The sequence below is a fragment of the Schistocerca serialis genome, chromosome 3, assembly GCF_023864345.2.
Source record: "Schistocerca serialis cubense isolate TAMUIC-IGC-003099 chromosome 3, iqSchSeri2.2, whole genome shotgun sequence".
Taxonomy (NCBI): domain Eukaryota; kingdom Metazoa; phylum Arthropoda; class Insecta; order Orthoptera; family Acrididae; genus Schistocerca; species Schistocerca serialis.
The window spans coordinates 337363052-337378956 of record NC_064640.1 but is presented as its reverse complement, the minus strand read 5'-3'; the positions used below and the strand labels follow the sequence as shown (position 1 = coordinate 337378956).

Sequence of the window (15905 nt, the reverse complement as noted above, 5' to 3'; positions counted from 1 at the left end):
TGGATAAATGTACTGTATCGGCACTATTAATCTTATTAAAGGATTCTTCCGTTACTTCTTGGTAAATCAATTCCATATTCAAGACTGAATAGCAAGTACCTTTATTTAGAAGGCTGCCTAGCCTCTACCTGTCACTGGCTATGTAGAGAGCTATCACAACGAGAAGAAAATAGCACATTAACGTTCACTAAGAAATTCAGCACCGTGACAATGCTCGCATCCAAATATCTTTTACGATTGGTATTGCTTCCACTGATTTGTAGTCAGTGACGAAATAAAACACTAATATATCTCTCTGGCTATTTTAGATTCAGTAGTTACATTCAGCTACATTCGGCTCCAACGCTCACCGATACTCAATCCCCTGCAACTCGCTACAGTTTACCGGTGTTGCAACCTTGCTATAGACAGCAATGTGTTTATTTTAGATGTGGGATGTTCGTAGGTGGAGGAGTTGCCTGTAAGTAGGCGGAAAGACCTGTGGTGGAGTTGGTTGTCGACCTGAGCGTAACTAAATCTGTTGCACATTAATAAACTAGAAATCCCGTACACTGACATCGGTACAGTAAACTGCTGTAAAATGCCTAGCAGTAAACATTTGGAGCGAGCTGAAGTAGAATGCATATATCGGGTTCCGATTCGTTTGCTAGAATCTTAAGGAAAGCAGGCCAAGCAGTAAGAACTGACCAAGTCGGTAAGAGTGAGAGGCACCCACATGCCTTGCTCATACTGTGGCATCAAGCAGTCAGGTCTGCAAGATGAGTGGTCTGCCAAGCGAGTGGATTTATTCATATTTCTCAATGACTGATTATGAGCTCTAGTAATCACAATTAAGTTACAAATTATTCTCCTATTTGAATATTACGCAACGGGTACGGAAACGCACATCTGACTATTAGTAATTTACACAACTCTGACTGTTCACTACGCACTGGCAATACCACATTTTCTTTCTTATTTAACGACTTCTGATCAACACGTGGCCATCGCACTGAATATGAATGGCGCACACGCACACATTATAAATTCTGGGTATCGTGACAACATACTATTCGAAGGAAAATGCCACCAACCTTTTTCTTTTCACTATCTTATTTACTCCGATAAATTCTATCACGTAAACACACAAATTCTATAACCTACAACAATAACACATGAGAAATTCCGCCCAGTGGGCATGGCTTTACATTGGTGATTCTCTATCTTATGGTCTCGTAATTATTTAACGCTACAGTGCACTTTCTGGATAGGGAGGTGGATCTTTTTCTATATCTCACACATCGACTCTCACACCCATCATTACGAAAATTTCCTCCAGACCGAGCAGTACAAAAAGGAACATGCATAACCCACTGCTTCTGAGACTATCTTGTTACTCTCCCATGCCAACCACACATACTTAAATTTCATGAAATACATCACACTGGCAACATACAATACAAAGAATAGTCACAGCGTTATAATCACATCACTTTCAGCTTTCCCACTTCAATTAGTATTTATCCCAGTTCCACACGACACTGCCACACTTCGTAATTTTTCTTTCCTACCATGAACTCTGGAGGATATATGCACGTCTTCCTGTGCCAACTGGCGTTGCTGGATAGACGGCTGACTGACCTTGCTTCTCTCTCAGAGTATTATAGTTTGAATCAAGCGTCACACGGAAACATAACACGCAAAGTAATATTGAGAACATATTCATCACACACGCGAGTCCTCAACTGATACCATGGACGAGTACTTCTCTTTATCCCTTGTCTCATACACAGATTGAGACTCACACAGTACTCACCACGTGGAAGTATTCGTCTCTAATTTCAAGTCCTGCACACGCAATTTCTTAAATATTTCCAACTTATAGTACACACGCTAGTAATTCAGCTTAACGTAAGCACTCGGAAGTATTTCAACTTATTTCTACACGTGGTTTCATTGTGACCGTTGGTCACTTCCGAAGATTATTACGATCCCCTTAATATTACCCGCCTGACATTTAATTCTCCCCACAAAAGTTCCTGAAATAGAGAAATTATTATTCCAAACTACTCTTAAGTATTTCACATGCATACCATGTCGCCAGTCTTTTGTCTTTACGGAGCACACCTAAGACAGGTCTTACCAACACTAGATCCAGCGGCAGAGTGCTGAAACATGGCCGATCTTTAGGTCATCTCGCACCTCCGTCGAGGTGGGGGAAGACCATGCTACCCATTGGTCAGCCACATTTCAGGCGCTCAAAGCTCCGGTAAATTTCATCTCTTTGGTTCCACCAAAGGTGACCAAAAGATCGTCTCAAAGATGACCATATATTCACATTCACTATCTGCGGTTAGCAGACGACCATACATTCATTCATTTCACAGATCTCACCAAACTGGATCTAGGGATTTATTTTGTGGGAGTGCACATGTGATCAATTAAATAAATAAATTGTCATTCTTTCCCACACTGGTATCCGGCTTCGCTGTATTGATTTAAATTGAGTTATTATTAGAAAAAATATGTTGTACTGACAATAATAACGAAGAATGTTGTACCTATTTTCAATGTCGTGCGGTACTGTACCCTTTCAAGAGAAATCAGGAGAATATGTCAGGCCGAAATTAATTTGCATTAATTTTTAAGGGAGTTGTGATCCAGCCACTAAGAATTGACGATGTAGGAGGTGAGCGACCGCAAATCCAGTTGGTACGTCATCTAGAGACTGTGGTTCTACAAAACTGGGTAGAAGTGCAAACGTAGTAAGATGACTGCTCTTTTGGAGGAATCATTGACACTGTTTGGTCCGGCTTGTACTTATTTGTCAATTGGCTCTCGATGTACGATAGTTGGATAAGCGTGTAATTACTGAGTTTGCTTTTAATCAAATAACCATCTCTACTCATATGCGTACTGCCCATGTGGATACATTCTGTTCTAGATGGAGTACAGTCTCATGGCCGGTCCACTATCGAATAGCGCGCGGGGCTAAAAAATGAGCAATTCTGTGATTAAGTCCCGAATCTCCTCCTACTTTTGCAGTTCCTCCGAATTATGCGTGGAAGTGTGAGGTTGTTGCACCAATGTAAATGATTCGATGGATAGTGTATTGGAAATTCTGCGATACTGTTAGATTCGTATTATGACGGTACGTTGCATTTGAGAAAAAGTTATATATTTCTCACGAAATATTATGCTGTCAACGAAAACTCTGACACCAATACACAGTCGTACCTATTGCGTAGTAATCACAGAAATACGGTAAAGGACATTAAGACACGTACAGGGATATATTTGTAGCCAATCATTTGATATCGATAAATTGCAGATGTGTCAGATTTTCTTTGTGCAGTCCTCGTATAGTAAAGGTGCAGCAGTAAGGCTTCATTGGTCATTCAAAATCTATATCTGGCCTATCGACCATAGAGGAGACTGGGGTAAATACAGAGGCATACAGACATTCATTTTTACTGTATCATTACGTAGTTGAGGTAGGAACGAAGAAATCGAAAATACTGCTACGACGTCGCCCACACCGTGCAGTGGTTTGCGGAATACATATTTAGATGCAGGCTGCTGTCTATAGTAGAATTGCGACAGCTGTAAACTAGAGCGAATTGCAGGGGACTGAATATTGGTGGGTGTTGGAGCCGAATGTATCTAAATGTAACTATTGAATCTAAAATAGCCGAAGAGACCTATTAGTGTTTTACTTCGTCATTGACTACAAATCAGTGGAAGCAGTACCAATCGTATAAAATATTTGGATGCGAGCATCCGCTTGGTGTTGAATTTCTCAGTGAACGTTAGTGTGCTATTTTCTCTCCTTGTGATAGCTCTGTAGATAGCCAGTGATGGGTAAAAGGCTAGACAGCCTTCTAACTAAAGGAACACTGCTGTCGCGGCATGATAGGAATCGAGAATATTAGCAGTGGTCTGTGACTTGGCTGGGGGTATCAGTTGTTCCTGCTCTGACACACACTAACTACTGTGCAAGAATCGGACGTAACATAAGTAACAGACACGAGGGCTTTTTAATTGTATCTACACCTTTTATTCCTTGACAAATATGTGATATCGATGATGTGGTGGGATCGTGTTGCTGCTAGGAAGCAACGGCAGGCCGTGCGAAGGACGCACTGCTCATATGAGGGAGCACGTACTATAATTTTTCGGACGCTATACACCTATAAATGATAATCATACTACTTGTCGGTAATGTTATGCAGTTGGAACGTAAAGCTACTGTGGTTAGGGTTGCCACATATCAACGGACGTGTGTGGGAAGTGATCAGACTACTACTCCTGTAAAAATTACGTACGTCTAGCCACAATGGGTGGGCAGATTTGACGTCGGGAATTGTGATTTCAACGCATTGAAGAGTATATCCGACAATAAGATAGATTTATTTCGTAAACATTTGCACAATGTACCGATGCAAGGGTTCAACTGGATCTGCTATCGCGTACAAACAGGGCAGCCAATAGGGCTGTGGCATCATGGATACGCAGAGCGTCCTCTCATTGGCTCCCCTAAGCAGATTCACACATGTTCTCTGTTGCTCTGTCGACTGCGATGTTTATTACAGTACACCTAACCATGTCAGTGATGTCTTCCCAACCTTTTCGTTCGCAAGAGCGCTGTCGATTATCACAGAGCGCCAAAAGCCTGTGTTTTACAACATTTATTTGAGAGTGTCTCGGCGGGATGCAGCACCTCCTGCAATCGCTGACTGGAAATATCTGTAGTCTGTTCTCGTGTCTGACTGACTGGAAGATCTAAATGTCAAATAATTTCTTACAAATGACGAGAATCGAGACACCTATCTAGTGTGAGTGCGGACATTCCATAATTTTTTCGGCCACTCTACACATATAAACGATAATCACACTGCTTGTCTGAAATACGTACGGGTTTAAGTTACTGTAGTCAGTGTCGGACATGTGCAAGGAAAATGATCTGTGTTGGAAATGAACAGACTACATCCTGTCGAAAGGGAGGTATAGATTGTCCGATTTTACGTGGAAAATTGCGACTTCAGCGCATGTCCAGCTGTAAGGTTAGGAAAGATTTTAGTAGAAAAATATGTCCAGTCATAAGGAGGATAGAGATTTACATGTGAAATCGATATTTCCAGAGCCATAGTCGTCAAGAGGAGGTATTTCCGATACTTTGTACATTATAAAATGCCACCAATTGGCGGTGCGATCGCAATATACAATTGTAATTACACAGATAACTATGTGGCTAGTTCCAGAGGATGACACTATTTGGTGTCCGGACTCATGGCGGAGGTAGCCAGTGGCCGGGACGAAGTGACATTTTTGGCTTAAGCCGCAAGCCACCCCTGAGCCTCCTGAATCAGTTAGGTGGGGTACAAGGGGGCATTTGATCAAACTTTGTCGCCTTTTGTATAGCGTACTAATACTCAGTATGCATTGGGCAACCTTCACTATCGCGTGTATTGCGAGTATCCTCCGATTTTGACGTGGAAATTTGAGAAGACTGAATATGGCAAGTGTTTGCACTGTACGATTATTCCCACAAGAACAATCGCATAAATTGAGTGATATTCTGACAAACCATATAAAAATACGTGAAATCCTCGAAATTTTTATCTGCTACTCGTTAATTTTAGCATAAAAGTGTCACAAATATCGTCGTTTCTTGGCGTGTAAAACCAGATATTGCAGCTGATATCGGTTTCGAGATCGGCCAATTAGTTTGCGATTGACAAAGTATTTCTCATCGACAGAGCTTTGAAAGTAAAATATATTCTTGTAATCCGAGAGTCTAGAGACGGTCACAGTTAGTTGCAGAAATCACAGTAGCAAGCAGGGTACACCAGAAACAGAACCGTTTGTGGATACCTTTGTGCCAGAGGAACCAGCCCACCCTTTGTGCACCAATTCGGAGTGTGACCGCTGTCCGCGAAGAGCGTCCCAATCGTGCATCAGGCCAGTAAGTTAGGGGGCAGTTGCCTCATGAGTGTTGGCTGTGGTGGACGACCAACCTCAACGGGGATGTCTAGCGCTGTTACTATACACTGATAATCCAAAACATTATGACCACTGTCCACCACGACATCGGACGCCGTCTGGTGGCGTTGCGTTCGCGTATGTGGTAACAAATTATGTGAGTGGAGCAGACACAGATGGAGGTTCACCCTAGTGAAGAAATCCATTGAGATAAGTTAATTTGACAAAGGACAGATTATTATTACACAGAGCCTGTCAACGAGTATCTCGGAAACAGTGGAGCTGGTCGAATGTTTATGTGCTACTGTCATGAGCATCTACAGAAACAGGTAGAAGGATAGTGAAACCATCATTATGCACTAAATGGTTGGACGTCCACAACTCTTCATACAACGTGCCCTTCACAGACTTGTCTACTCTCTAAAGAAGGATAGGTGGTGATCTGTGGTATCTCTGCCAAAAGAGCATGCATACACAAGTGTTTCAGACTACACCGTCCATCGTACATTGTTGAGCATGGAGCTCCGCAACAGACCACACCGAAGTCTTCACGTATTGATCAAACTACATTGTCACATCGTCAGTTGCGATAGCAGTGGGCACAGCACCATCGAGATTAGACCGTCGATCAGTGAAAACATGTTGGCTCTCTGGGTGAATCACATTTTGCTACACGAGGTCGATGATCGTCTCCCCAAATGCCGTCATCGAGGTGAACGGCGGCTGTGAAAGTGCAGCACGCCATGGATGCAGACCAGTGGCAGCAGTATTATGCTGTGGGAGACATTCTCCTGCGCTTGTATGGGACCTCTGATAGTAATGGAAGACACTCTAACAGCTGCGAACCACCTGCATCCCTCCATGCTTGATATCTTCCGCGACAGAGATTTCTTCTTTCAGCGATGTATGTCCATGTCTGGAAGTCTGAGCTATGCTACAGTGGTTTGAGGAGCATTATAGTGAACTCACATTGATGTCTTGGCGAACTAATTCACCACTTGCTGAAATCAGCTGCCTGTTATTTAGGCGAATTACATGACCTGTGCATAGACATCGTATGCCACACTCCTGGACAAACCTACCAGCAAACTGTCAGATCCCTGATATTCAGAATCAATCAAGTATTTCGTTCCAAAAAACGACAAACAAGCAATTAAGCAGGTGATCATAACATTTTGGCTCTCCAGTGTATACGGTGTATATGATTTTGATTTTGGGATCTGTGTGTTTTTGCGGTATATATAGGAGTGTCTGGTGGTCGATAGCTATATGTAGAATGCACAATTGATTATTTTGTTTGGTTCAGGATACGAATTGTGTTTACCACAGTGATATGGTATGGTGGTGCAATCATCTGTGGTGATACAGAAGTCGGCTTCACGCCGAAAAATTAAAGCTTACCTCGACAGTAGCAGAGCAGTGTAACTGTTTAAGTGTGTTTGCCGATAGTTTCCACATTCCGAGGTTTTAAATTTCAGTGCAATATGATCTGAACAATATGACTGCTGTATGTTTTTCGATCTGTACAAAATTCTTTTCCACTGAAATTCCCATAATTTGTCCATCTGTAAAAAGTTGGACAGTGCTCCCACACCAGCAGTAGCATTTGGCAGGTAAATTCAGTAAGAACCAACCAGGATTCTCCATTCACAAGAAGTCACTAGACATTAGTTCTCTAAAGACTGGTTAGAACAAGATGAGCGGAACAATGCAATTACAGAAAGTTCTTTGACATCAGAGAGTCATGTGATGTCTTCTTTGTTGAAGTGCTCAGAGACAACTCAAGCTGGACCAGCGTCCTCTGGCTCGGACAGTTGGGATTCTGGCCCCCCACCTGCCATTGTGGCTTTAGAGCATCTCCAGACTAGCAGTTGTAGGATATAGAAAATTCACCGAAAATTCTAGTCACTTTTTTCATCTTTAGGACAGTGCTTCGAATTTTAGGAGAATCTTTTAGAGATCCAATATGCTTTGTGTTTGTGTTTTTTTTGGGGGGGGGGGGGGGGCGTGGATCTATTGTATCTTTTGAAATATGTCATGAACTTTTAGATATGTATTTGTTATGATTTTCCTGTCTGTGCTTAGACACTGGTGTAGGTTTCCCATTGTATAACTGTGCTCCAAAAAGTGAGGAAAATAAAAAAATAAGTGCCTTAACATCCTTGACTCCAACAGAAAAAATATGCTAAGCCCACTCAGCGTTTCAGAAGAGTGGTGAACACCACAGTAGCTATAAGACTTTAAAATTTTTTCTCTCTGACAGTATCTATAAGCAAGCAGGTGAAAATCGAAAAGTGTGTGTATGGGGGGGGGGGGGGGGGGGGGAAGAGGGTGGCAGAAGGTAGTGGGTGGCTGTAGGAGAGTTTTGAGCGCCTACTTGTGGTGGTATTATGGATTACAGCAGTTGGTCATCAGTCTTTAAAGCGATATACACACGTGTAGTCGGAAAAAGTGGGGATGGAGGATGGCAGTAAGTATGAGCAGGGTAAGGCAGAGTGTGGAAGACAATCCATTAGCAGATAGCACCACCAAAAACACACTTCCCGCGAAAATAAATGAATACATGCCCTACGTTCTTCTCTTCTGCAGCTCACCACAGACTGAGACTTTTCCTACCAATTCACAAGTGAGGAAGGAGAGGAGTGGGTGACGTACTAGAATTGGGGGGAGGGGTAGGGGGAGTTAGGTTAGTGGAGGTAGCTCAGTTGACCTATTTCCCACCAAAATATTGGAATTTCCCACCATCACCTCAGTGCGACATTGCCACGTCTATGCTTGGTGGGTGAGGAGGGGGAGGAGGAGGGGAGGAAATTTGGCAACAATTTAAGCTTCGCCAGGATTCGCTTTGTTCCACTATTTGCGCCTACACGCCGCCAGAGGACGTTAAATTGACTTGACTTCACTGCCTGCAACTTTGGTTGGCTGATGCATCTTTTCAAGCAGCTGCACTCAGAGCTTTGAGTCAGATTCAGTGCGTCTATAGACTTAACATCGTTACTAAGGAAGACTGCTGTCAAGGGCTTTAGGTTTATGTAGCAGAGCGCAGCTAATGTTCAGAGACGATCTAAATGTATAAGCATTCAAGTTTATTTCTTTCTATCAAGAAACTTACTCTCATTGATTATAAGTCAGCACCATGAAAGAATCTACAGCTATAAAAAGTTATATAACTTTTCACACTTTTTTTATGTAGAGAGAGTGGCAGTGGTAGTGGTTGTGGTATGAAAAGAGCGAAGGAAACAATGGCAGTATGAGAGAAAGAAAGGGACACAGTGGCAAGGGACCATAGTTGACAATGACACAAAAGTTGTAGGAAAAGAATGAAGGAGACAGCGCCAGTGGGAGAGGAGTAAAGAGGCGGAGCAATTGGTAGTGGTTGAGAGCCAGTGATAATGAGAGATAGACCCTATGACAATGCTAGAAATGAAGAGAGAGATACTGACAGTGAAGAAAGGGAGCAGCAGTGGGAAGTAATGAATAATATATTAGCAGTAAGAGAGAGCAGGACGCAGAAAGTGCCAATGAGAGGAGACAGTAATAGTAAGACAGAACGAAAGAGAATATGGCTATGAGACAGAGGACAGTGACAGTTATAGAGTAAGAAGACATAATGGCAATGAGGTGGGCTGAATAAGTGAGTGAGAATCGGCAAGTGAGACTGAGCGGGTATGGGTGACTTACAGCAATGGAATATTGGGTGTAAGCGAGTTACAGTTCATGCCAATATTTTTGGGAAAATTTTTAAAGGTGCTGAGAAAGGTAGAATGAGAATGCTGGCACCCCACTTTTCAGTCAGAATCTTTTAAGCAGGAGCATATTTGCCTTTTTGTGCTCTAATAGGAGCACTTATCTCTGGTATTCCGTACCTAAGTATAAAGGAGGCGCTCTGACAATATGTGGTGGTTAAAAGTACGTATTACTCTCCTGCTGTGATTACCTAAAATTGCAGGCATGTCTGCATTCAAATATAGGGCGGCACTTGAGTCAGAGCATAAAATATCATGTGTTAAATTATGTTTCACAGAAATGAATCTCAAGTAGTACAAAGAGGCGGATTCTCACGTCACGCCAAGCTTTAATGGAACACTGCCAATAGGCGTCGGTATAGGAAGAATTTCATCTCTTTTCGGCGACTGGTGACGATGCCCATGATCTTGATTTGGGCTTCACATATTCGAGCTTATTGTCATTCACATAGAACCATATGTTTTCCCATTAGATACTGTTAAAAAGTACGGTAAGTACGTGGTTGGAGCTGTCACACTATGCTTTTGCTGCCACAATTGAGAACGTTTGGCACATCATGGGCAGGGCCCTCCGATCTGCTTAGGCTTTTGACGAGCCAACTCGCCAGTTGGACAGAATTTGACAAGATAACTCAACAACTGGTCGCAGGTTGTCTTCCAGAAATGAACAGCATAGAGACAGAAGTGATGACACTTTCTGCAGGACATGACCATCATTTTGCAGCACAATGCTCAATCACGTACAGTGCAAACTGTTACTGATTTGTTTGACTGATGGGACCGCTAAGTGCTATAACACCAACTGCACTCCCCTGACTTAAGCCCTCATAAATTCAACTCGATTTCTAAGCTGAAGGAAACACTTCAAGGCATTCGCTTCAGAACTGCTACAAATTCGTCGGGCAATAGACAGCACCGCTCGAACTGTCAACACAACTGGCACTGCGAAGAGTATCCTACGACTTCCACATCGCTAGCAAAGGGTTATACACAATGCTGGTGACTACTTTGAAGGTCATCTAAACTTTGAAACACGTATCTATTTTGTACGAGCTGTAAAGAAACAGTTGCCGCTATTAAAGTTCCAACCCTCGTGTAAGGGCCAGGGGTGGACCAACTCGTTATTGGCTTGCTCAATTTGTGAAAATTTTCTTCTTGAACAAACCATTCAAGTTTTCTGAAATTGTTATCTTTTATTTATCTGCACATATACATCACATATACCGATTTCCTTACCATGCGGATAATTCCTTCGTGTATTTTATAAAAAATACTAGACTGACTAATGGAAACAAGATGGTACAGTATTCATAGTTATTGGTATCAACATTGAGTATTACGTGTAGTTTAGCTACAGGAACTTATAAATCGTAAGATATTTCTACAAACAACCATGTTCAGAAAAAGCAGAACACCTTTAACGACTATAGGTAAGAGGTTCCTATTCACAGGACATGTTCTGCACAAATGATTAGCATTTCAGTCACCTCGGATGAGCATGTGTTCTGTTGCCTAGTAGGCACAGGGTTCGCCATGGGTCCTGATAACTTGTTCCATGCGTGACGGCATCGACGGGTATAAGGCGCGAACGGTGTCCTGTGCTATAGCCATCCTTGCTGCATTCATCTGATTCCAAAGGTCACTTGTGGTAGTTGGCATTGGGTCACAGAGCTGCACCCGTCGTTTCACCATATTGCACACATTTCCGATTGGCAACGAGTTGGTGATCTGGCGTGCCAGGGCAAAAGGCTCATATCCTGTGACATCAAGAAGCAACGTGTTCGTACAGCAACAAGTTGTCGTGTATTGTCTTGCTGAAAAATGGCGTCTGGGGTGTTGTGCAGAAAGGGTGTGGCTACGGGTTGCAGGATGTTATTCACGTAGGTCACAGTGGTCACTGTGTCCTGGACACGCACCAACTATGATTTGTGGTTGTGCCCAATAGCACCCCACACCATAAGTAAGGCGTTGAGTTGGCGCTGTACGTATTGTGTTCTCACTGTTTGCGGCGAACCAAAATACGACCATCGTTTTCAAACAAACAGAACCTGGATTCGTCCGAAAACACTACCTGATGCCATTCCTGTCCCAGTGATATATTTCCATACACCACTGCCGTCTAGCATTTTTCTGCACATTCTTCAAAGGTAGGCGGTGAAGTGGACGATGCACACATAAACCATGTGGTAATAAACGGTGACCGACTATCACCCATGATACTGCACGATGTCTTAGACTTTTCCACTGTTGCGCCATAGCCAAGGGGTACGCAGATCTGTCCTGCAATGCCATTTGGATGAGGTGTTGATCTTCCCGGGGGGGAAGGGGGGGAGGGGAGTTGTGTCTCTGGGTGGTGCGACTTGGCCCATCTGGTCGTGTTCTACGGCCTTCTGCACACATCCGTTGCACTGCCGAAACACTTCGTCCCACGCGAGCAGCAATTTTCCGAATGGATACACCACGTTTTTCTTGCCAATAGTGCACCCTCTTTCAAACGCACTGATTTGACGGTACGTTCCCGCATACGGCTGCGAGGCATCCTGCACGTCTGCTTAAGTCACATTAATCCATTACCTTCTGTTTATAGCGACAACGAGAGCTGCAGGCACATTTTACCGGTAGGGGGGGATGCGTTGCGATATCGCTGTTGACGCTGAACCCGCGTAGCGGCATGGTTCAAATGCTAATCATTTGTGCCGAGTATGTGAAGGTACATATCCTGGGAATATGAACGTCCTATATATATATATATATATATATATATATGTAGGTACTCACGAGCAGGAGAGGGCTGGTGCGGGGCGGGCGTCACAGCGGCGGCGAGTCGCTGCTGCGCCAGGGCGACCATCAGCCAGCAGCCCACCACCAGCCCGCGGCACATCTGCAACACACCAGCAACACTCACATTCTATGCACTCTGCGTTTTGACAGTTATACTAACAGAGCACATATCAGTGACCATCTGCAACACATCATCTAAGGCCCAACATCACTGCAACCTTCCTGCTGCGGTTCTATGAAACTGATGCTCTTTCACTGCTGCCGTTTGACGACTATCTATTAGCTACTCACCACAGATATTTATCATACTGACAACACTTGTTTACTGTTCCACATCAATTGGGCCTTTCATCATCTTACTTCATTCAGACGACTAGTATCACCAATAGTGACATCTAAATAATATACTCTCAATGAAATAGTTAAGCATTCAGAAGTGTCTGTGGGAAGAATGTGAAAGACCTCATTTCCGAAAGAAAAGAGTTTTTACTTCAACAATTATATTTCTGAATACCATTGACTACACAACTGAGTATATGGACGCTAACTGTTAGTATGAGTAACATTTGCATTGTCTGGTTTACAACGGCTGATTTAATACAGCTGGGTGTGTTACAGTCGTTGAGTACTTCTTGTCATTTTGATACATTTACCAAAGAAGAACAAACCAAAACCTCTAAACAGGATTTTGTTCAAATCAAATGGTTCAAATGGCTCTGAGCGCTATGGGACTTAACAGCTGAGGTCATCAGTCCCCTATAACTTAGAACTACTTAAACCTAACTAACCTAAGGACATCACACACATCCATGCCCGAGGTAGGATTCGAACCTGCGACCGTAGCGGTCGCGCCGTTCCAGACTGAAGCGCCTAGAACCGCTCGGCCACCACGGCCGGCAGGATTTTGTATCAGGGATTAAAATTATATAATAATTGTCCACAGAAATGAAAGAGATAGCTAAAATACATATATTTAAAACAGAGTAAGGGCACTTCTTCAATACAAATTAAGGACATCACACACAGCCATGCCCGAGGCAGGATTCGAACCTGTGGCCGTAGGGGTCACGCGGTTCCAGACTGAAGCGCCTAGAACCGCTCGTTGTTTCATTGTCGTGGTTCTAACGTCAGCTACAGCGTATGTAGTTGTGTGAAGTGAAAAGTGTGAAAGGACTAAATGAACGGCACACATTTCCTTTCATGTTACTAAGTTAACTGAGCAATGTATTATTGATTTTATGCTGTTAAGTTAAATGAACTGTCAATAAATTTAATATTCTGTAAATTCTTTTCCATTTATATTTATATTAGATCACTGGATACGAGACAGAATCGGATTGTTAATCATTTCATTGACTAACACTGCCCTATCTCCACATACTAAGTTCTGTAGTACTGCATGTCTAGGAGTTAATTAAAGCTGAGCAGTTACAGAAAGGGTGACATGGGCAACGTGTTCCTCAGAAGGTGCGATCCGTTAAAGAGTGACTGGGAAGAGACTTATCATGTTCTCCAGGGACGGAAATTTAGTGCCTTGAGAGAGAGAGGAACGAAGAGGCGGCGGTATACAACACTGGAGGCCGCAGAGCACCATAATGCGGACAGTGCAGGTGGGAGGTTGCACTCTGGTAAGCCAAATAAAATTTTCAGAATAGCGTACCTGGCCAAAGAGAGTCTGGGCGGAACGAGACAAAAAGACATTATTTTAGTGCGCCATTGTGGGGTCAGAAACGATGGTTGCAAGCTGAACTCCGAGCAGCCTTCTCACGGGAAGTGCCGGGGCACATTTTCCACAGAAATGTAGAGATGTGTATTTAATTGGCGGAGTACTATGGATATAGGACGGGAAATGGAAACTTACAGAAAATCTTCTGAAAGGAGTATGAGCTTTAGGGGACTGGCTGATAGATTCATGACCTATGTAGTGGAAGGTAATGTTTGAGTAACGGCCACTGGGAGTCATTGCCTGAGCGCTAACGTAGAGACCGCGTGTGCAGGAGGGAGTAGGCACATCGTATAGAGACACTAACCTACTGGGATCGATTGAAGACACTTTCCCTCAGAGATTGAATAAGATACTTAGCTGGCGAGAGTCACAGCGGAGAATCTGGCGGTTAGACATTGCGAAGTGCTGATTTTTCCACAAGGAACGTGTGAAGTCGTAGCTCTGTGAACAGGGTTGTTATTATATTTTCCAGAATGACGATTCTTTACCTCTCTGTGAAATCTGACGCACACTGAAGTGCTTCTTTACATAAGTATACTTCAGCCGAATTTATGTACCTGGCTAGTGAGGGAACAAAAATCTTGACTCATGGTTTGTCTTGGACTGAGGTAATTTTAGCTCTATGAGTTTTCTGACGGCATATTGCGTCCTCTGTGTAGGCAGAGAGTTACAGGTACGCCACGTACATCATTTTCAGAGAGGCCAACACCCCAGCGATCAGATTATTGCTGTCCATACTTCAGTAAATGATATGCGCACTTCGGTTTGGTGGATAGGGAAACATTCACTGTAAATGTGTTGAATTCCATTGCTTGTCCACTGAGCTTTATCTGAAAGTGCCAGTCAGGGTGTAGATCGCATGCTTCTCACCGCTAATCACCATTATCCACCTTTGAGAACGTCTAATAAAGGGGGGCGTGGTCTAAAGAAAGACCAATGTATGTGCTGCTAATATCGAAATAACATTTGGGGTAGAACCCGACATTGTGTGCATCACATTTGTACAATTTTTGCACTCTATATGTTTTTCAAGAACAACTCATTTACGGTATCCAAGTTGTGATTCATTCTAGTAGCATCCCGATAGAAATAATTGATTTGATTCTCTAGACTGAAGTGAAGTAAAACCTCAACACGATACTTCGTTTTACGGAAAACCCTAGATCTACGTTGTCAATGACAGGGTCGTTTTAATCATCTGTAGGTTTGAGAATTCCCTTGTGGAGATATCATCAGGCACTCCCACACACAAACACGGCGGAGGCTTAGAACATAAGGGAACTGTACATTAGACATACCTGATTAGCGTAGTGCATTTTAGCCCACGATCCTAAGATTTGGGTGGATGTAGGCTCATGCCCTGTTCAGTCATCCTCATTTGTTTCTTTGTGGTTTTTGGCAATCACTCCAGGTAAATGCTGGGATGGATCCTTCAACAAAGGCCCCACTAGACTGCCCTGTTTTCCGCTCATTAAACACATATGTACGAGCGTGTGCTGTAAAGTAATGCCTCCGAATTCGTTATGTGAAAAGTTTTAAAGATTTTTAAATGAAGCAAACGTTATTAACATTCTACACCTTTATTCTTTATTTATACATACTTATTTCGCAACATAGTCACCCTGGCTACGAACACATTTCTGCGAACGAACGACCAGTTTATTAATACCGCCACTGTAGAATGTTTGACT

General features: G+C 43.1%; 1 protein-coding gene across 1 annotated transcript in view; it reads right to left on the bottom strand.

Moving 5' to 3' along the window:
* LOC126470816 (ly6/PLAUR domain-containing protein 6B-like) overlaps positions 1 to 15530 on the bottom strand; it is a 386004-nt gene extending 370474 nt beyond the window's left edge. The window contains exons 1-2 of the mRNA XM_050098828.1: positions 15513 to 15530; positions 12486 to 12588 (exon numbers count right to left, since the gene is read on the bottom strand). Coding sequence (XP_049954785.1) covers positions 12486 to 12588; positions 15513 to 15530 — 121 coding nt within the window. The remainder of the gene's footprint in view (positions 1 to 12485; positions 12589 to 15512) is intronic.
* Between the last annotated feature and the right edge of the window lie 375 nt (positions 15531 to 15905).